The sequence below is a fragment of the Trichomycterus rosablanca genome, chromosome 12 (assembly GCF_030014385.1).
Source record: "Trichomycterus rosablanca isolate fTriRos1 chromosome 12, fTriRos1.hap1, whole genome shotgun sequence".
NCBI classification, from domain to species: domain Eukaryota; kingdom Metazoa; phylum Chordata; class Actinopteri; order Siluriformes; family Trichomycteridae; genus Trichomycterus; species Trichomycterus rosablanca.
In genome coordinates, this window is record NC_085999.1 from 21,444,271 (window position 1) to 21,464,418 (window position 20,148).

At 41.5% G+C, this 20,148-nt stretch overlaps 1 protein-coding gene across 1 annotated transcript; it reads right to left on the bottom strand.

Moving 5' to 3' along the window:
• Positions 1-9,501: 9,501 nt before the first annotated feature.
• Positions 9,502-11,692, bottom strand: LOC134324457 (uncharacterized). The gene is made up of 3 exons (XM_063006311.1): positions 10,759-11,692; positions 10,210-10,575; positions 9,502-10,032 (listed from the first exon to the last, which is right to left on the bottom strand). The coding sequence occupies exons 1-3, from the start codon at positions 11,002-11,004 to the stop codon at positions 9,817-9,819; spliced, it is 828 nt and encodes a 275-aa protein (XP_062862381.1). The 5' UTR covers positions 11,005-11,692; the 3' UTR covers positions 9,502-9,816.
• Between the last annotated feature and the right edge of the window lie 8,456 nt (positions 11,693-20,148).

Genomic DNA, 20,148 nt, shown 5'->3' on the forward strand with positions numbered 1-20,148 from the left:
CTCTCTCTCTCTCGCTCCCTCCTGTTCGTGTGCACGCTGTCTCTGTGTGTGTGTGTGTGTGTGTAACCCCTCCCCTCCTGCTCAGTGTAATTACACGAACGCCACCACGTATCTTCACCAATCACGTGCGGTTTTGACAGAAAAAAAAACCGGAAAAAAACGAATCGGCTCCCAGTCAGGAGCCGGATCCCGTCGTTCACTTTAAAGATCACTATTCAGCTCGGCTTTTAACACCATAGTGCCAGAGCTGCTGCAGGTTAAACTGTCCCAGCTGTCTGTGCCGGATGCCATCTGCCGGTGGATCATAGACTTCCTGGCAAATAGGACACAGCAGGTACGGCTAGGAAAACACATTTCAGACCAGCGGAACCTAAGTGCTGATGTACCACAAGGCTGTGTGTTTTCACCCCTTCTCTTCAGTCTCTATACAAATGACTGTGTTTCTAAGGAACCAGCTGGTCACTGATGGCGACGAGTCTGCCTACAGAAAGGAAGTTGAGCAATTGGTCTCCTGGTGCAGCGACAACCACCTGCTGATCAACACACAAAAGAATGTAGAGATGGTGGTGGATTTCAGGCACAACGCGCCCTCTTTACCTCCCCTCACAATTAATGGCTCTATGGTCTTAGTGGTGGAGTCACTTAAGTTCCTGGGCACCACCTTATCCAGGGACCTTAAGTGGGAAAAGAACACACTCTCCATCGCCAAGAGGGCTCAGCAGAGAATGTTCTTCCTGAGACAGCTGAGGAAATTCAACCTGCCACAGGGTCTGCTGATCCAGTTCTACACAGCAATCATCGAGTCCATCCTGACATCATCCATCACCATTTGGTTTGGTTCCTCAACATCACATGAACGAGTCAAACTCCAGCGTATAATCAGGACAGCGGAGAGGATCATTGGATGTAGTCTGCCAACGCTTCAGGACATCTACCACAGCAGAGTGCTGAAGTGTGCTGGCAAAATTACAGCAGACCCCTCTCATCCTGGACATCACCTTTTTCAAACTCTTCCATCTGGCAGGAGACTCAGGACAATAAAAACAAACACAACCAGACATGCTAACAGCTTTTTCCCCAGAGCTGTAACACTTTTTAACCACAGTTGTTCTCTTGGGCAAATGTTGGTAAATACTGGTTAACAGTCCGTGTGCTGTCGGGTCTGTTAAATATGTTTTATGTTACATGTCATACATGTGTAATTATCTGTACTATTATTTGTATTGTGTGTACTACTATGTGGACTATTATGTGTATTATTGTGTGTATCACCAAAGCAAATTCCTCGTATGTGTAACATACCTGGCGAAATAAAGTGATTCTGATTCTGATTCTTTGGGAATTGTCTTTGGTTTGTTGGCCTTGTCTGAGTGCTGGCAAGGAAATGTCTAGATGCTGTGATTAAGTCTATCAAGTGTAATGAAGCCTGTGGAAATTAAATCTCTGAGACACAATGACAGTTTAACAGGTATAATCCCTTAAAAAAATTGTGCTGGATGAGTAAAGCTAAGTGCTTCTTCAATACACACTCTGCTTTGACCACATTAACACTTTTCAGAGTATCACTCTGCTTAACCTCCTCAACAAAAGTATTGTGCTGGCTAACATTCCTCAAATGGAATTCACTAGCTCTTACAGTTGCTATCTGTTTGCGACTAGCCTAACAGAATCTACAGAACTTGTCTACATTGAAGTTCTCTTGGAAACCGGCCAGTCCAAGGTTATCTGCACATACACAAAATGCAGTTGCCTTCACTTGATGGCCTAAGGGCTCCACAAACACCCCCTCTTGCTCAAGAGATTTGATGTCCCTTACCAAGGGTTACAGAAATTTCTCATGCCCAAATTTCTTTACATCAACACTTTTTCCTAAAACTGCTAACTGAATTGATCTTAGACCAGATCTAAATTTTGGTGGTACATTTAAAACAACCCAGTACACAGCAATAATTTTATGATTTTTTCTTGATGTGGGTGCATATTTCAAATTCATCTATGTGCTGCTCCTGGCATTTTTCTTGCAGTTGACGGGCATTGAAGATCATGTCTGTTGTTCCTTGTGCTGGCCTTGTGCGAGCCACTGTTCAGTATTTTTGCTAAGACTTCGCCCGCTATCAACAAGAGTGAGATTCCTGTCTAGTTGTCCTTTTTTCTTATAAATTGTAACAATCAGAGCATCTCTTAGGTCCAATGGTATGTGCTCGCTTGCCCATATCTTAGCAATAAGTTCATGCAGATGGTGCTGAACCAAGACGCCTCCTTTTTTGAACACTTCAGCTGGGATGCCATCAATGCTGTTTGCTGTTTTAAGTCTCCTGATTGCTTCCTGAACCTCAGACAAGGTTGGAATCTCTCCCCTTGATTCGTCTGCAGGTAGTTGGGGAAGGTGATCGAGCACGAAATCCTCGTCTACTCCCGAATTACAAGCAATATGTTAGACAATACAATAGACAATAAAACACTGGACTTGTTTTACACAATCTTAAGGCTCTTCTAAATAAGAAAAAGAGATCAGGAAGTAAGGAGGAAATGAGAAGTGTACAGAAGGAGCTGAAAAAGAAGATCAGGGAAGGCAAAGATTGCTACAGGAAGAGGATGGCGGATCAGCTGCAGCAGAATAATGTGAATGGAGTCTGGAGGGGCCTCAGAACAATTTCAGGAACTAAGGAAACCAACAGACAGTCTGTAGGAGACCTACAGTGGGCTAGCGACTTTAACACATTCTTTAACAGATTTGATTAGGCACTTGCCCCCCATGAACACTATGGAACTTATCCAGCTGCCCCCAACGTCTACTGTTTCCACTATGCCTACCCCATGCTATTAACACCTAGCTCTCAACTCCTTTGTCCATCCTCATCACAACCTTCACCTACCACAGCACCCAAGCCTGCTCTTCTCTATCTATCACAAGAGATCAAGTGAGGAGGGAACTGAGAAAAATTAAGGTGAGAAAGGCTGCAGGCCCTGATGGCATCCACCCTGGGCTCCTGAGGCACTGTGCAGATGAGCTGTGTGGGATAGTCCAGGTCATCTTTAACCTAAGACTGAAACAGGAGAGAGTTCCAGTCCTCTTGAAGGCATCATGTATAGTGCCCATACCAAAGACTGCACATCCCATTGATTTAAATGGATATAGACCAGTGGCACTGACCTCTCACCTGATAAAGGCCATGGAAAGACTTGTTCTTGACTATCTCCGCCCACTGGTAAAACCAGTAATGGATCCGCTACAGTTTGCCAACCAGCCAAGCATTGGGGTGGATAATGCAATCATCTATCTTCTTCAAAGAGCTTTCTCTCATCTTGACACTGACTGGGGACAGATAACACATTGTAAACAGAGGAAAGGGCAATCAGTGGCAGAGTATTGCAGGCGGTTTGAAATAGTTTTTCTGCGTATATCACAGGACCAGTTAGCCATGATAATTAAGGCAGTGCAAGGATGCACAGGGCTTCCGTCTGCTCCAGCTTTAAACTAATTTGCCCAGCCGCTTCAGCCTATCTGTGTGCTATCAGTAAAGTATTTGAGAACTGCGTTTTTGTTGATGTTCAAATCAGGGAAAAGAATTTTTCATTTTTTATAGACACAGGGGCTCAAGTCACTACTCTGTCAGAAACAGTTTGCATTTCTTTAGGAATACCTTTAACAAACAAACACATCACAGCTGAGGGAATAGGTAATGCTGGTATTCCCTTAACTTCATCTTTACCCATATCGGTTAATCTAGGGCCTAAAAAAATTTCATGGCAATTTTGAGTAGGAAAAGTTGAAAAAATATTGGTATGGATTTTCTGAGGGCCCTGAACTGCTCTTTCTTAATTTCTGCTGATTCTTGTGTTTGGAACATTGATATTGATAAAGTTCTATTGAGTAGTGAGAATGAGGAAATGCATCACAAAGATATGAGGGCACTTCATGATTTTTTGGCTAGCAAAGGACACAAGGCCAGCCATGACAAGTCAAAGTTGTGTTGTGTTGTGTGGGTGTACAATATTTGGGACAATGGGTTACCCAGGGTTCTAGAGGATTTTTGCCTGCTAGAAGCTCTGCAATTAATGCAATGTTACTGCCAACTACAGTGCACAAATTGCGAGCTTTCTTAGGTCTATGCAAGTACTGTAGACCCTGGATAGATTCTTATGCTGCAATTTCACAACCACTATATGATCTGTTTAAAAGTAACCCTGGACAACACGACCCTGTTGCACACACAAATGATAGCACATTTGCTTTTTTCAAGCTCAAATCAGCCTTGGTATCTGCACCAGCTCTCTGTCTTTATGATCCAAAAGTGCCTTTTACTGTTTTTGTACATGAAGATTGTGACTTCATGACATCCTAATGCACCCATGAGCAGCCCTTGCTCCCTTATGATGTCTTTACTGACTGATGCCACTGAGGAAGGAGACGACCATGATTGCATTTGTTGGATTAATTGGATAAAATAATAATTGAGTAATTAATTAATTATATAATTAATAGCCTTTAAAACGGAGCACCACCAGCGATTTTGGGAAACCTCAGTTTAAACAAATCAGTCTTTTCTCTGATTGTGAGTTCGTAAAATGGAATATTTCTCACATCTAAGTAATTAAAAACACCGTGCCAAGTTGCATACCATTATAATGTTTATTAAACAAACAATAACATAATGAATACAATAATTATTAATTAAATGGCCTAAGATTCATGCATACATTGTTAGATGGACTATTACGTAAAATTAGGTTGAGATTTACGATTGAATGATGGAAGGAAACCCTTCTAAGATCTAATTAAAGAATATACGAAAATAGTGAAACGAATAAAATATTTGTAGTGAAACCAACCTTTTAACAAGAGCACGGAACGTGTTACCTGGAGACATCGGCAGTAGGAGGTAGAAGAGAGAGGCCCAGGTTTGGATCACCTTGCGATTGTCTTTGTTGATTCTATTTCGGGCTTCGGTCCGTAGAACAATTGCTGTTCTCCCCGTCTCTTCACCGAAGAATCTCGAACACACACGCATATAGAAGGTGTCCTTTATGGCCAAACGATGCTCCTTCCTTCGTTTCTCCACAGGTACAGATTTTCCGATCACCACGAGTTGTGCTATTCACTTAAAAAGGTTGGATTTCTACATGCGGTCAAATAAGGACTTTGTCCAAACGCGAACTTTTGTTTAACCCGAACTTGCGAACGCTAACAGTTAGCAGGCATGCGGCTTTTGTTCTAAGGCCTAGTCGACCTCTAGAACTTACTGAACTTACTCCATCTTTCTGAACTGTTTCCTGCACTTTCTTCACTGAAAAACTGAGTCTGCACTGCATCTTAAACTGTTAGCAGAGGGCGGGGTTATCTAAGTCAAAGCCAATCAATTTAAACTTTTCTTTAAGACCATGTACTTTTAACTACTGACAACCAGCAGGTGGCGCTATGATACAACAATACATGAGTTGGTTAAGTTGGTTCACAAATTAAGTTTTGTAAGAGTTAGATCTTTGTGGAAGTTATTCCAAATCAACTCTTAGTATTACCTAAAATTATAAAAGAAAATCTAAACAGTCATTCATGGATTACACAAGTACAACATACAGGAATCAATACATATTGAAATTTAAGCATACAGTACAGATGTTCACATCTTTGTATACGATAGTAGTTCTGGGCACTTGTATGGGATCCATGAAGAGTAAATAAAAACATAAAACCACAGGTCACTTGTATTATAAAACATACAAGTTTGTGAAGGTAATTGTTAAAGGTTCGTTGCTTAGAATTAATTTGGTTTAGTTAATTTTCCATATTGTCCCAGTCCCCGAATTCCAAAGTATGTGTGTGTCAGGACACATATTGTCTCTGGCCTCTGGAGTCGTAAAAGTTGGGTGTGTGTTCTGGTCAAGGCAGGCTTCTACTTGGCTGGAGGAAGTTTTACGATGCCTGGCCCTAAATGGAATCCACATTTTCCATGTCTTTAGCATCCTTAAGTGTAAACAATTTGAGTTTGATGGTGACATCTGGCTGGCCTTGCTGGCGCCAAAAGCTGAACTTAATGTCCAGAGTGTGCAGATCTGGTTAAGACCACAAATTACCTTGGCATCTTTAGAGCTCTGACCAGTCATAAAAGTCCACCGGGGAGTAGGCTGTCCAGGCAAATACGTTTTAGGGTTCCCTCAAGGAGGTCGTAAACTTCTTTGAAGAGAAACAGACATGGAGATCTCTGGATGCAGAGAAAACTGAAGAGAAGTGTCAATGTTTAATCCAGTAATAATCATTTTTCTGCTACACATTGAATTATCTAATCCTCATCCTGTTTTTTTTTAAAGATGCCCCTCTCGATAACCCTGATTTGATTATTTTTACAGATGGTTCCTCAACCCACAGTGATGGTCAACGTAGATCTGGATGGGCAGTAACTGACAGCTACCTTCCTCCTAGTTAGTGGCCCTAACTGAAGAATGTAAACTTGCATCAGGCAAGAGGGCTACGATTTATACTGATTCTCGTTATGCATTTGGGGTGGCCCATGATTTTGGGCACTTGTGAAAACATAGAGGTTTCCTGACGGCTGCACAGGAAACAAAGGAACACACAAGGAACAGTCCTGTCGCCTTTCCTGTTTACGCTGTATACATCGGACTTTCAATATAACTCAGACAACTGTTTTCTCCAGAAGTTTTCAGACGATTCAGCAGTCGTGGGTTGTATTAAGGCAGGATGTGAGCAGGAATACAGGGGCACGGTTAAAGACTTTGTGGACTGGTGTAGCAACAACCACCTACAACTAAACATCACAAAAACCAAAGAAATGGTGGTGGACTTTAGAAGGAGGAGGAGGGATCCTGAGCCAGTTACTATCCTAGGAACTGAGGTGGAACTTGTACCCAGCTACAGGTACCTTGGAGTTCAGCTGGACAACAAGCTGGACTGGTCTACACACATGGAGACGGTGTACAAAAAGGGGCAGAGCAGACTGTACTTCTTAAGAAGGCTGAAATCTTTTAACATCAGCAGGCCCCTTTTGTGCACCTTTTATCAGTCTGTGGTGGCCAGTGCTCTTTTCTTTGGAGTGGTTTGCTGGGGTGAGAGTGCTAGAACAATGGACACAAAACGAATAAACAAACAGATCAAAAAGGCCAGCTCCATAGTGGGGTCTGAACAGGACTCAGTTCAGCAGGTAGCAGAGTTAAGAATGCTCACAAAGCTTAACTCAATTATCAAAAACCATTCACACCCACTTCACTCCCTGGAGGTGTTTCGACAGAGCACCTTCAGTCACAGATTGATTCCTCCTAAATGCAGGACTGAACGCTACAGAAAATCCTTTCTTATAACTGCTATCAGACTGTTTAACAGTTCACAATAATTCAAATAAATCATTTATAAGAAATACTTACTTCTGTATGCTATGCATGCACCATAAAAAGTTTACATGTGTATATAGTACCATACTGTACATTTTTATCTTATTGCTTGTTTTTGCACTGTAAGTTAATGTTGTATGTATAAAAGAAGTTGTTGTTGACTGTTGTCTGAGCTGCTGTAACAAAGAAATTTCCTGCAAAGGATCAATAAAGAATCTATCTATCTATCTATCTATCTATGTAACCATGTTAAAAATGCTGATTCTGTGGAGGCAGTTCACTTACCCATAGATATAGCTATTGTAAAAGTTAAAGCACACACTGGGGGCATTTCATTTGATGCACAAGGGAACAGAATTGCTGATGAAGCGGCTAAAAGGGCAAGTTTTTTTTTTGTTTTTTTTTTTACCTTTAATTGATTAACTGATCTCTATAAGGCAGATGTGCATTTGTTGTCAGATGCACTTCTTAATTACTGTCAAATACTCACGCAAGCAGTACAGGAAGCTCACATTCAGGTTAAAAATACTTGGGGTAAACCAGCTGAAGGAGGTCATACAATAATTCCAGGCCAATGGGTCATGGTGAGGAAGCATGACAAACAGTCCTTAGAATCTAGATGGGATGGCCCATATTAGATTCTGCACATTACTGACTCGGCAGTGAAATGTAAGGGAAAGAAAACATGGATTCACATTTCTCACTGTAAGGTCGTGTCTGCTCCTCTGAACTAAGTGTTAGGGTCAGTGAGAGGAGGGGTGGGTAATGTACAGAGCCACAAGGGAAAAACTGTCGTTTTTAGGCTATGAGGGCCAACCCAGTGGTGAAGATCTCAACACACTGTACATTACCATAGCATCCCCTTCTAAGAGACAGATAGTGAGGAGCAGCAAGTAACCTAATTAATGAATTAAATTAATTAAAGTGACTAATCTCAATAAGGAACAGTTAACTGCATATGTTTCTTTGTGTCTTCCACAGAACTACCCAGAAGTTAAATGGTGAGAGAGCTAAGTGTGTCTGCATGACTACCCGCCTAGTTGACTGGTACTGTGGAAGCCCACTACAACAACGTGTCCACCTGACACACTCAGACGTGGTTTTACTGCATGGGATTGCACACTGATGAACAATGGAGGTGAACAATGGAGACACATCACCTTGCAACAAACCACCCAAGCTCCCTGGACACATCTTACCTGAAGACACCATATGTTTCTGTCACTTCTGGACTAAGAGAATACACCTCTCTAAGGACATTTCCAACATCTCTGTCAACTTACATCATTTGCATGATCAAGTAACAGCCTTAAACAACACCAGAATAACTTTACGGAAATAGGCATTGTTCTGTATCTGTATCGTTATAACCCTTTTTAAATGTTTGTTTTTTGTCTTATTGTCTATATGTTTAATGTTTGTAGATTTAGATTTTGTGATTCTCCATTAGGGAGAATCAAGGGGGGGGGAAGTTTGACAGAAATTCTTCTTCTTCTCTCATCTTTTGGATATTGAAATGAACCTTCCTGGTTGATATCCTGTATTACCCCCACTCTCTGTCTCCTACACACACCTGGGTCATTCTCACGAAATCCTGATTCAAAGGGCATCCAACATTTAAATTTTCAAAAGGCATTTACAGACAAATTTATTTTTGATGATTTAAGATCAAGGTCTAAACCTACTGTGTCCATTAATTTCATAACATTAAAAAAATTATTTTGTGTATTTCTTTGGATTTTAAAGATGAAGTCCACAAAAATGTATCATTACCGCAATGTGACAATACATCAAATATATGATTAAAAATACATATTTTTGGCAATTTTAAAAGCAGATTAACACCACTCATGTACAGAGCTACATAAAATGACGTTGAGTGTTTTTTTCATATTTGTTATTTTTTTAATTTTTCTTAATTTCTCTCATTACCGCAACATACTCAAGAATTTACAACTTGTTTTTTTAGGATATTAGACTGAAACAAATATGTTTCTTTTTTTAATAAACAGAGATTAATTAAAAAGTTTAATAAATTATGTGAATACTATTAAGAATAAAATATGTCTCTCTGATAATTAATTAATTTGTAAATAAACAACAGTTTCGGTAATGAGAATGATGATTCGGAAATTAGGTTGAATATTTCGGAAATGAGATTTAGCAAAGTTAATCAGTTTAATACATTAACAAATAAGCAAGGGTTCAGATGACTTACATATTTAACATACAATATCTATTTTTCATGAACAATTCATATTTTCTATGAACATTTAACCTACAAACATTTGGTCATAAAAAGAAGCATTTCATGTAGCCTACAGCACCCTCAACAATAAAACATCTCAAATACAATGAACTAATGGAAACTGTCCAACAAATTTCAAACAAAGATCTCTCAGAGACTCCAACTCCACAAGCTCGTAAGACCAGTGGTGCATGCCTGCTGTGACCAATCAGACTTTTTAGTCACTGATGTGTAACTTTTCTGTGTCTTGCCCATATTTCAGGCAAAACACAGAAGTGTCTTGCTGAAGAGGTAACAGGAAGTGGTTCCGGAATTATGTCCCGTATGTCATTGCGGTAGTACCAGACCCTTTCTCCAGGAAATCGGATGCTCGGGACAAAGAAGCGGTTTTCTCCTGCGCAGCTCATAGTGTCCACTTCGTATTGTCCATCAACAATCTAGTAAAAAAAAATTATTAAGCAAAGCAGTTTTAAATGTTTTATTCCAAGTCCCGTTGGCCTGTTGGGGTTGGAAAACACATTATCATATAGCTAGATTACATTACCAGTCAATTAATAATTTCATTGCATTTTCAGTTATAGAAATAATTAGTAATCTTAAAAAATTAAATTCACCTGTGTGACTGTGCCAGGGAACAACTCGGCATCATATTCAACAAGGACCCACTGTCCAACCTCTATGGTAGATTCAGCGTTATCAGGGCTCTCCTCTCTTTCAGAGAAGGTATGGACACATGGAGAAAAGCATTGGCAATCTTTCTCACAAAAAATTAAATTCACCTGTGTGACTGTGCCAGGGAACAACTCGGCATCATATTCAACAAGGACCCACTGTCCAACCTCTATGGTAGATTCAGCGTTATCAGGGCTCTCCTCTCTTTCAGAGAAGGTATGGACACATGGAGAAAAGCATTGGCAATCTTTCTCACAAAAACATGACACTTCCCTTGTGCTGATGACTCCAGGTTTTGTGGATGTAAGCTGTGTGATTAAATTTGATTAGAAAAACAGAAAAATAAAACAGAATCCTTGTTTGATACTGCTGTTTCATAGACATAGATATTATTGTGAGCTTATTTGCTTTATTAATTTGTATAATAGGCTACTGAAGTGTTTTAATGTTGCATTTTCTGTGCTCAACTTAACACTGGACTGTGGACTCACTTGATGAATTTTCATTGTCCCCCGAACTGATTTCAATTGTGTAGGAACCAATTCATTGCTTGCCTTAATGTCTTCCTCTGATACCTTATAGAGGGTCACAGAAGAATTCTTTGCCAGCTGCTCAAAGAGTGTGTCTGCATCTGGAATGCTTGTTCCATAGGCGACAATTCGATCTGCCAGATTCTTTAAGGCACCGCCTACTCCGTCTGGTGCACCTTTACCATGGAAGCCTCTGTAAAGTTCCATGTCACCCACTGAAATCCTCGCATGAAAGGCACTGTGGAAGCTAAGTAGAAAGACGTCTTGTTTCTATATTGGGATGTTGGACCATCTGAAATAAAGTGAATATTTCTGGCATCTGGATGTTTTTCTCGTATTTTCCTCATCACTGGGTCAATGTGAGCCCATGTTGCTTTGGCATCATGCTGAAGACACTTTGAGATGGATGCAAAGGACTCCACCCTGCCACTGCTGAGGTAGACTACTCCAGTGTGGAGGGTTACTTGTTGGTTTCCACCTCCAAAATGTGTCTCCTTGATTTCACATGAGTATTTGCAGCTGTAGTTTTCACTATAATCTACATGTACTGCCACATCAGTCTCAGAGAGGGTCTCTCTCAAAGTTTTGAGTGCCACAAATTGGTGCTTTATGTTAAATAGATGTATTGCAAAATTTGGGAGATTCTCAATTGTCATGGCCACCAGCTTTTCAATTGAAGTGTTCTTGTTTTCAAGGAAAGTGTTTTTCACATCCTTCTTTTCAATGGATCCGTCTTTGCCAGTCTTCGCAATGCTGATAGACCTTGTTACCCACTCCTGCCATGTAACAATGTTTCCTTGGGTCGAAGGATCCAGTGATGTGGGAAATGTCTTTTCCTTGCAGTCCGGGCATCGTCTGTACATGCAGGACATGTTGTTTGAGTCACACACACTGGACTCTACAATGTCTCTCATGTTTGCGGTTTTGAGAACCGCAAGCTGCTGCAACTTTTTTAGTTTTAGGCCGAAGTTCTCATGCATTTTGCAAGCACATGTGTCCCTGTCTGTGACTTTGGGCCTAACTATCCAAAATGGCCTCAGTTTGAAGAACTGGGCTTTGGACACACATTGCTCGGGGTTCTCAGCACAAAATCTTCTATGAAGTTTACCCAGGGTGTCAGACAGGGTCCTTTTTCTGTAGATTTGTCCCTTTTGCCTTATCTCTCCAGCTTTCCCATTGACAACAGTGGAGACATCATCTTGGTGCAGGAAACGGCTTACAAGTTTTCTCATTTCCCTCCTCTTGCTGCTGTTGGGAATTGTTGGGAAACCCTCTCTGGTTTTCCTGACCTTTTGCACATTATTTACAGTTGGCCTGTTTGCGGTCTTCTTCCTTGCTTCAAGTCTTTTAATTCTTTTTTTGAGATTCTGTAATTCTTTAGACTTCTCCTGAAGTTTCTCTTCAGCGTATCTTAATTTTGATCTTAATTTGCTTACAAGTTTTGCTCTTCTTTCTTTTTTTCTTGTTTCTGGTGGTGGTGTGTGTGGAGTGGATGCTCCTACTGGTCCAGCCAGGTTTAGGGATCTTTCTTCTGTTGTTGGTGTTAAACTGATGGTGAGCAACGATGTGACTGGGATGTGTTCTGTTAAGGATTTATGTTCTGCAGTGTATTCACTGTTTGAATTTTTGAGTTCTTCATGCTGAAAGGAATTTTCGTTCTCACTCGCTGGGGTGATGTCCAGAAGTGCTTGAAGTTGTTTCTTTTTTCTGTAATATTTGGCTGAGTTTTCCCTCCATTGCTTTTTCTTTTTGTCATGTTGCTTTTTGGTCAGATCACGAGTTGTCTTTATTTTTCTATTTTTCTTACGTTCCTGATACCTAGAAATGGAAAGCATAACATTAATGAACAAAATCTGAATTTATTTGTATATAATCCATACTTTGAAATGCATATGATGTGAAAGTAACTTTTTAACTCGAACAATTGTGTGTCTTTGTGTCTGTGAGTATGCGTCCAAGTGTTTTTCTGAATGACAGTTATAATTCTTTGCTATAATCACTTTGTCCCCTAACCTCTGTCTCTCTCTTCTTCTGTACTCCTCAAGTAGCTCAGGATTGCTGTAAATTTTCTCCCTAAACTTCGATAGCCTAGCTTTTGCTGCTTCCTTTTTTTTCTCAACAGCTACCCGTCTGTAAGTAAATAGAAAATCAGTGACCTCTAATGGTGGTTTACAATAGCTAAATTAGCATAATCTAAGAAATGTTCATGGCAGCACTCATAACAATCAGGAAGTAAACAAAAGTCATCTGTATGAGGATTTGTAGTCAATTTCTCATTACCGAAACAGTGCATCTCTCCACCGCAACAGGCGCTCAATTGTAGCGGTAAGTGAGAATGCTGTTGCGGAGGATGAGTGACCCTAGCCTTTTTTGCTAACTGTAGAGACACCATGTGGGCTAGGTAAACTTTCACTCACTGTTTACATTTAGACTACATTTAGAATATAGTTTATCATAATCAAAAATAAAAACTGCAACTTTTTTTAAAAGTTCAATACTTGATATATCGGTAATGAGAACCAGAAAGTCATGCACACAGTGTGATGAGCAAACTTTTTATCTTTTATCTAGAGAGATATGAGAAGAGCTGCTTACCTGGTAGCCATCTTGAGTGTCACAGCCAAAGTCTTCCCTGACTTCGAAAATGCCTTGAAAATGTAGTTCCTTGTGGATTTAACCAATGATTTAAAATTGTTGCGGTGGATGAGAAAATTGGTGTTGGACACACTCCTTTCTCTTATTAAGTTTATTGCTTTTACAAATAAATAACAAATCTTTTATGTTTATTTACTAAACGTGTTCATAGTATGATATGCATTGATTTTTTTTTTTTGTTTTTAATATTTAAATATGAAAAGTTTTACACAATGTAAAAAATTTTTAGATGGACACGTTGCGGAAATGAGAATTTTGCCCTAAAAAGTGAAAAAACAACAAAAAATATACTTATAATGTCCATTTCAAAACACGTGCAAGGTAGACCAAAGAAAGATGTTTATGATTTTATATTTATTATTTTGTTAACATTGACTTTGTTTATCAAAATTCCTCATGCCACCTCATGAGCTTGACTTCGTGAGAATAACCCACCTAATCCTGTCTCCTTACACCTTTTGTCATTTCTAACCGAATTTCTGCCGAATTTCTAACACTACATAACCTATTAGTTTACCCAAGCCAAATACGATACCCTGTGAATAATCCAAACTACCTCAAAAACACAAAACAATTTTACATTTGTAAGAGACTCAGACGCTACACCTACCACTGAGCATGGGAGAATTATGGGAGAATTATGAAGCTCAACTGCAGTTGATAGCTGTCATACAGCCCGCTGACCGAGTTCGACCATCAGGGTATGACTACAACTCCCAGAGTACAGTGGGAGAACATGCGGAACTGTTGACACTCTCTGGAAACCAGACGGACGCTTTTCAGTGTAACTCATTCCAGTGTAACTAGAACTCCCCCCCCCCCCCCCCCCCTTCCAGAGTTCTAGTTACACTGGAATGAGTTACACAATACTCAGAATATTCTATTATTTTAGGTTTACCCTGATTTCCTGGGCGAGGTCAGAATTATTAACATGGTCCCCTTATTGCATTACTAAACCTAAGATAACGTTACATGCAACGTCAGTGGAAAGCCCTGATAGGGAATCCAAAGTAGATCCTCCGGTAGAGTACTCTGAACTTAGTGAAGTTTTTAGTAAGGTGAAGGCTACCAAGTTGCCTCCTCATCGCCCTTATGACTGTGCGATTGAACTCCTAGAAGGAACCACTCCTCCTAAGTCTCGCATATACCCACTTACTCAAGCTGAGTGTCAAGCAATGGAGGAGTACATTCAGGAAGCACCCCAGCAGGGTTTCATTCGTCCCTCCTCGTCTCCAGCCTCTGCAGGTTTCTTTTTTGTTGAAAAGAAGGAGGGGGTTCTCCGGCCATGTATTGATTACAGGTGTTTGAGTCTGGTTACTAAAAGATAAGAGTATCTTTTAGTAATCCTTTGCCTTTGGTGCCGGTAGCCTTAGAACAGCTCCGGGGAGCTAAGTATTTCACTAAGCTAGATTTACGTAGCGCATATAATTTGATTCTTATAAGGGAGGGTGATGAGTAGAAGTACTAGTAATGGCCATTATGAAAATTTGGTGATGCCATTTGGGCTCTCTATAGCGCCCTCTGTGTTCCAAGCCTTTATAAATGACGGGCTTAGAGATATGTTGGACCGTTTCGTAATTGCCTATATTGACGACATCTTGATATACTCTCCAGATTATGCAACTCATGTCAGTCATGTTCGTCGGGTACTTAGCGGTTGTTGGAGAATCAGCTCTTTGTGAAGAGAGAAAAGTGCGAATTTCATTTCATTAGGTTACATCATCAGCACAGAAGGGGTTGTCATGGATGACCATAAGGTCAACGCTGTGGTAAACTGGCCTGTTCCTTCCACGATTAAGGAACTACAGCGGTTCTTAGAATTTGCCAATTTCTATCGGTGATTTATTAGAAATTTTAGTACTTATTCTGCACCTCTAACTTCTCTTTTGAAGGGTTCACCCAAACATCTAGTGTGGAATAGTAGGGCAGACACTGCTTTCAAGAGCCTGAAAGAAGCTTTCACGTCTGCCCCATCCTCATTCATCCTGATCCCACGAAACCTTTCATGGTTGAGGTTGATGCTTCTGAGGTGGGTGTGGGAGCTGTTCTCTCCCAGCACGTATGAGATCCGGGTAAGATGCATCCTGTGGCATTTTTTTCTCGTAAGCTAAGTCCAGCCGAAAGAAATTACAGCATTGGAGACCGGGAGCCATTGGTTGGAGGGAGCCATTCGCCCCTTTATAGTTCTCACTGATCACAAAAATCTTGAATATTTACGTCAGGCTAAGAGAATGAATCCCAGACAGGCGCGTTGGTCTCTCTTCTTTTCTCGGTTCAAGTTTAAAATCACATTTCGTCCAGGTAGCAAAAATACCAAAGCTGATGCTCTCTCACGTCAAAATATGGAAGAAGATTCTAGTGTACAGGGGCTTCCAGAAGCAATTCTTCTGACTAACTGCGTTGTGGCTTCCATCCATTGGGAGGTTGATGATGACATTGATAAAGAGTTAGAAAGTATTACTGTGCCAGCGCAATGCCCAATGGGTAAAAAATCGAGATCACCTTATTACTTGGGCTCATTCGTCATTATCATCCGGGCATCCAGGGGAAACACGAACTCAACAGTTGTTAGCTAGTCGGTACTGGTGGGAGAGTATGTACTCCGATATTCATACATTTGTATCTTCGTGTTCAACTTGCTCTCAGTGTAAGACTCCTAAAGCATTACCAGCTGGGAAGCTAGTTCCTCTTCCAGTTCCTACTCGTCCTTGGTCGCATGTTGCGATTGACTTTGTGACTGACCTGCCACCTTCACAAGAGTATACTACGATTTTAACTGTGATTGATCGTTTTTCGAGAGCCGTACGCTTCATACCGTTTGCTAAGCTTCCCACAGCCTTTGAGACTGCAGAGGCGTTGTTTAACCAGGTTTTTCGTCTTTTTGGTATACCTGAGGACATTTTGTCGGACTGAGGAGCACAGTTTACCTCCAGGGTTTGGTCCGCTTTCTTTGAACATATGGGGGTAACAATCAGTTTAACATCTGGATATCATCCTCAAACTAATGGGCAATGCAAACGCGCTAATCAGGAACTAACCAAGTTTCTCAGACTGTATTGTCATGAAAATCCTTTGGATTGGTCTCATTTTCTTCCCTGGGCAGAGATTGCCCAAAACTCACTCACCAGCTCAGCCACAGGATTAACACCATTCCAGTGTATTCTGGGATATCAACCTCCACTCATGCCATGGACAGTGGTTAGTACGAATGTTCCAGCAGTGGACGAGTGGATGAAGAAGAGTGAGGAGGTTTGGGCGTTCACTCATCTGCACATTGAACAAGTCCTGCGGAGAAACAAGGTCCAGGCGGACAGACGGAGAGGGGAAACTCCAGATTTTAACCCCGGTGATAGAGTACGGCTGTCAACACGTGACCAGGTTTGAGGAGGGAAGTAAAAAACTTGTTCCTAAATTTATTGGTCCTTTTAGGATAAAGAAAAAAATCAATGAGGTCACATACAAACTGGACCTACCACAAAACTATCGAGTCTCACCCTCTTTTCATGTGTCTCTCCTTAAGCCAGTCATTCCGGGTCCACTGGACGAGGTTTTGCCGGACAAGTTACCACCTCCTCCAGCTATGGTGGAAGGGACCCCGGTGTATGCTGTTCGTAGGCTGCTTGACTCCAGGAGAAGGGGTAACCAATTACAGTACCTCGTGGACTGGGAAGGCTATGGCCCAGAGGAGAGGAGCTGGGTTCCAGCTCAGGACATTATGGACCCTACCCTGGTGGTGGAGTTTCATCACAACCACCCGGGTAAACCAGCCCCTCATCCCAGAGGTCGTCCCAGAAAGCAGTCACAAGAGGCTTCACAGAACCAGCACCTACGCAATTCAGGTGGGCGGCCTGTGGTCAAGCCTGGAGGAGGTTGTCGTGGTCGTCCTCGAGCCTCGGCTGTATCGGACTCCTTGAGGGGGTATTGTCACACAGCCCGCTGACCGAGTTCGGCCATCGGGGTATGACTACAACTCCTAGAGTGCAGTGGGAGAACGTGCGGAACTGTTGACACTCTCTGGGAACCAGACGGACACTTTTAAGCGACCCCCCTCTCCAGAGTTCTAGTTACACACCTGTTTGCACTTTGTAATTACAAATGTTATTTAAGGTTGCGCAATCTGCCAACAGATTTTTCGTGTATGACCCTTTTCCGTCTTTTTTGCATTTTTGATTTTTGGATTCTCCTCGGCTTGTTTATTCGGTTATTGGATTTTCGGCTTTGGACTTTTGTTTACATGTTTGACCACTCTTTTGCCTGGTGTTTTTGGATTTGTTTGCTGTGTTTGTGCACTTCATTAAAACTGCTTTGATCTTTTCCCGCGAGCGTCTGTCCACTTTGTACTAAGCGTGACAATAGCGAGCTATTGCGACTGGACCAGCAGGACAATAGTGGTGCATCTCAGTCTGGCGTTGGAAGGTAAAGCGCAGCAAGTGCTCCTGGATGTGCCGTGACTGAGCGTGGCAGTCTTAGCATCCTTAAAGTAGCTTTGGCCACATCCCAGCGGCGGAGGTTGAGTGGCAAGCGCTGTACATGTGTGCATTAGAAATGAGTGGCTGGGGGTCTTAGTGGCGGATGTGCTCACACTAGTCTGACATTTGTGAAAGCGCTCAGTCCCGAAGCTCTGGAGCGCCATGTGCAGACGTTCGTTTAGCCGCTGGCGGAGGAGGCCTGACAGACAGATGTGCCGCTGCTGAAGTTGGAAGTCTTTGGACAAAATAGAAAAACAGCTGCTGTTAAAGCACCAAAACCCTTTGCGAAATTTCGAGTCACAGTTGCTCAGGCTAATGTGTGCATGGCTTGGTGCAGTAAAGCCGTGAGGTGCCGGGAAGAACCGCTCTAGCCTGGTGCCTAGGTATGGCTGTTTAACCCCAAATGGCGTAAAGGGCTTAGGAGGGCCCACACATGGTGCTCAATCGTCTCTCGGAGATTGTCTATTGTGTCTGAATGCGGTGGTGCATGGTAGTCGTCCACCGCGATAGACTGACATAATCGGCATAATCACGATAGGTCACAATCGGCAGAGGCTGAGACAGAGCCCTCATTAACTCCAGCGGGCAACACTTCACTGCCACAGCCTGCTGACTATCAAGTATAGAAATTGTTGTGCCATTTGTTTATGTTTGGGTTATTGTTCATTGGGATGTTTTTTGTTATCTTTTTATGCATTTTACCCCTTTTTTCCCAATTTAGCGTAGCCAATGTGCTGCTGGGGACGGGCATCCAAGGAGGGTGTATATTTGATTGTATTTTCACCTGACACACACTCCCTCCGATGTGTGTGCAGTCCACCAATCCCTTCTTATTCACCCTGAGAGCACGCCATTAGCCTATGTTAGATCTGGTATTTTTCATGATTTTGTAACTTATTCAAGAGCAATTCCTAAAGGGCATTAAGGGCTGCCTTTTACAATTAAAAGAGTGAATATGCTTCCTTCCTTCTCGCCAATGAAACCGTAGGTACTATGGTTTGGCATAAACGATAAAGGTTGCAACCTGAATGACAATTACCATTTGACAGGACCAAAGCCTTAGCAAATTTAAAACGTGTTCTATCATTCGATTATTTTATTGTTACTTTTCCTTAGTATGAATTTAGTACTTTGCTTGCAACTTTATTATTGTTTAGAGATAAATTTTACAAACGACTGCAGAAACAGAGCAACTAATTCAGCAAACCTGAGACTATTGTTATGCAGGGCTTTTTTCCTTACAAAAATGGACGTCAGCAGGAAGCAAGCGATCCGAGATGTTTGTGCGCTTGAGCTAAGCGGCCAGTAGGGATTGTCTGTTCTGCAGATATATTATTATATCTAATATTTAGTATATTAAGATGTAAAGAGACGCTTTATCCTCTTCAATGCTTCGCAACTGTATTACCGTAAGACGGGGTTTAGGCGCACAGTAAAACTTGTAGCGCAGATAGCTTGACCGCGGTCGGACTTTAAAACTAAGAGTACAGTTTACAAATCCGTGGGTACGGATTACTAAACCGTGCGTACGGATTACTAAACCGAGGGTACGGATTACTAAACCGAGGGTACGGATTTTGCTCTTCATATATTTTTTTTTCCTTAGTGACCCCTAAGGGGCTCCATAGTACTACGATTTGGCGTGGGCGATCACAAATTCTGACAGATCATCCACAAATACTGTAAGGCCCGTGTGCTTGTCTACGTTTCTGAAAGAAAGTACTGTAGCCATGCTTGATGACATTTACAATTCTTTTGTATCTTTCGTTTTCATTGGCTGGACTCCGCACTTGCTGCAAGTCATAAACTGGTCGCAACACCTTTAACACTACTGGATTTGGAGTCCAGATATTTAGCATGCTAGATATTTTTCCTGAGTCAGCAAGTCGCAAATCAGGGTAAAAATCATGTAGCGTGAACTAGATATGATTCTGATTGAAACTGAAAATTCTGGCAATACTGAATAATAATGGCCATTAGACGGCGCCAAATCCTTAGATTTTACAGAAACTATGCAACTGCAGAAACTATGCAACTATTTCAACATGTTATTTGTCACACTAGTAATCAATTTGGCCAAAAGAATAGTCATTGAATAATTAAAGTCAAAAAAGAAAAAAGAAGCTTTATGTAGAGCTGGGCGGTTCCTGAATCACCCGGGTTAATTATTCGAATCTTTGTACTGAATCAGGAATCACGAATCTGAAATCTCAATTAACCCGGATCC

Bases quoted from the DNA above. Each gene is read 5' to 3' on its own strand.
- LOC134324457 (XM_063006311.1), bottom strand. From the start codon at position 11,004: ATGGAACTTTACAGAGGCTTCCATGGTAAAGGTGCACCAGACGGAGTA. The intron at 10,576-10,758 runs GTGAGTCCACAG...TTAATCACACAG, and splicing joins GGACAATGAAAATTCATCAA to CTTACATCCACAAAACCTGG. The intron at 10,033-10,209 runs GTGAATTTAATT...TTTTTTTACTAG, and splicing joins TCCCTGGCACAGTCACACAG to ATTGTTGATGGACAATACGA.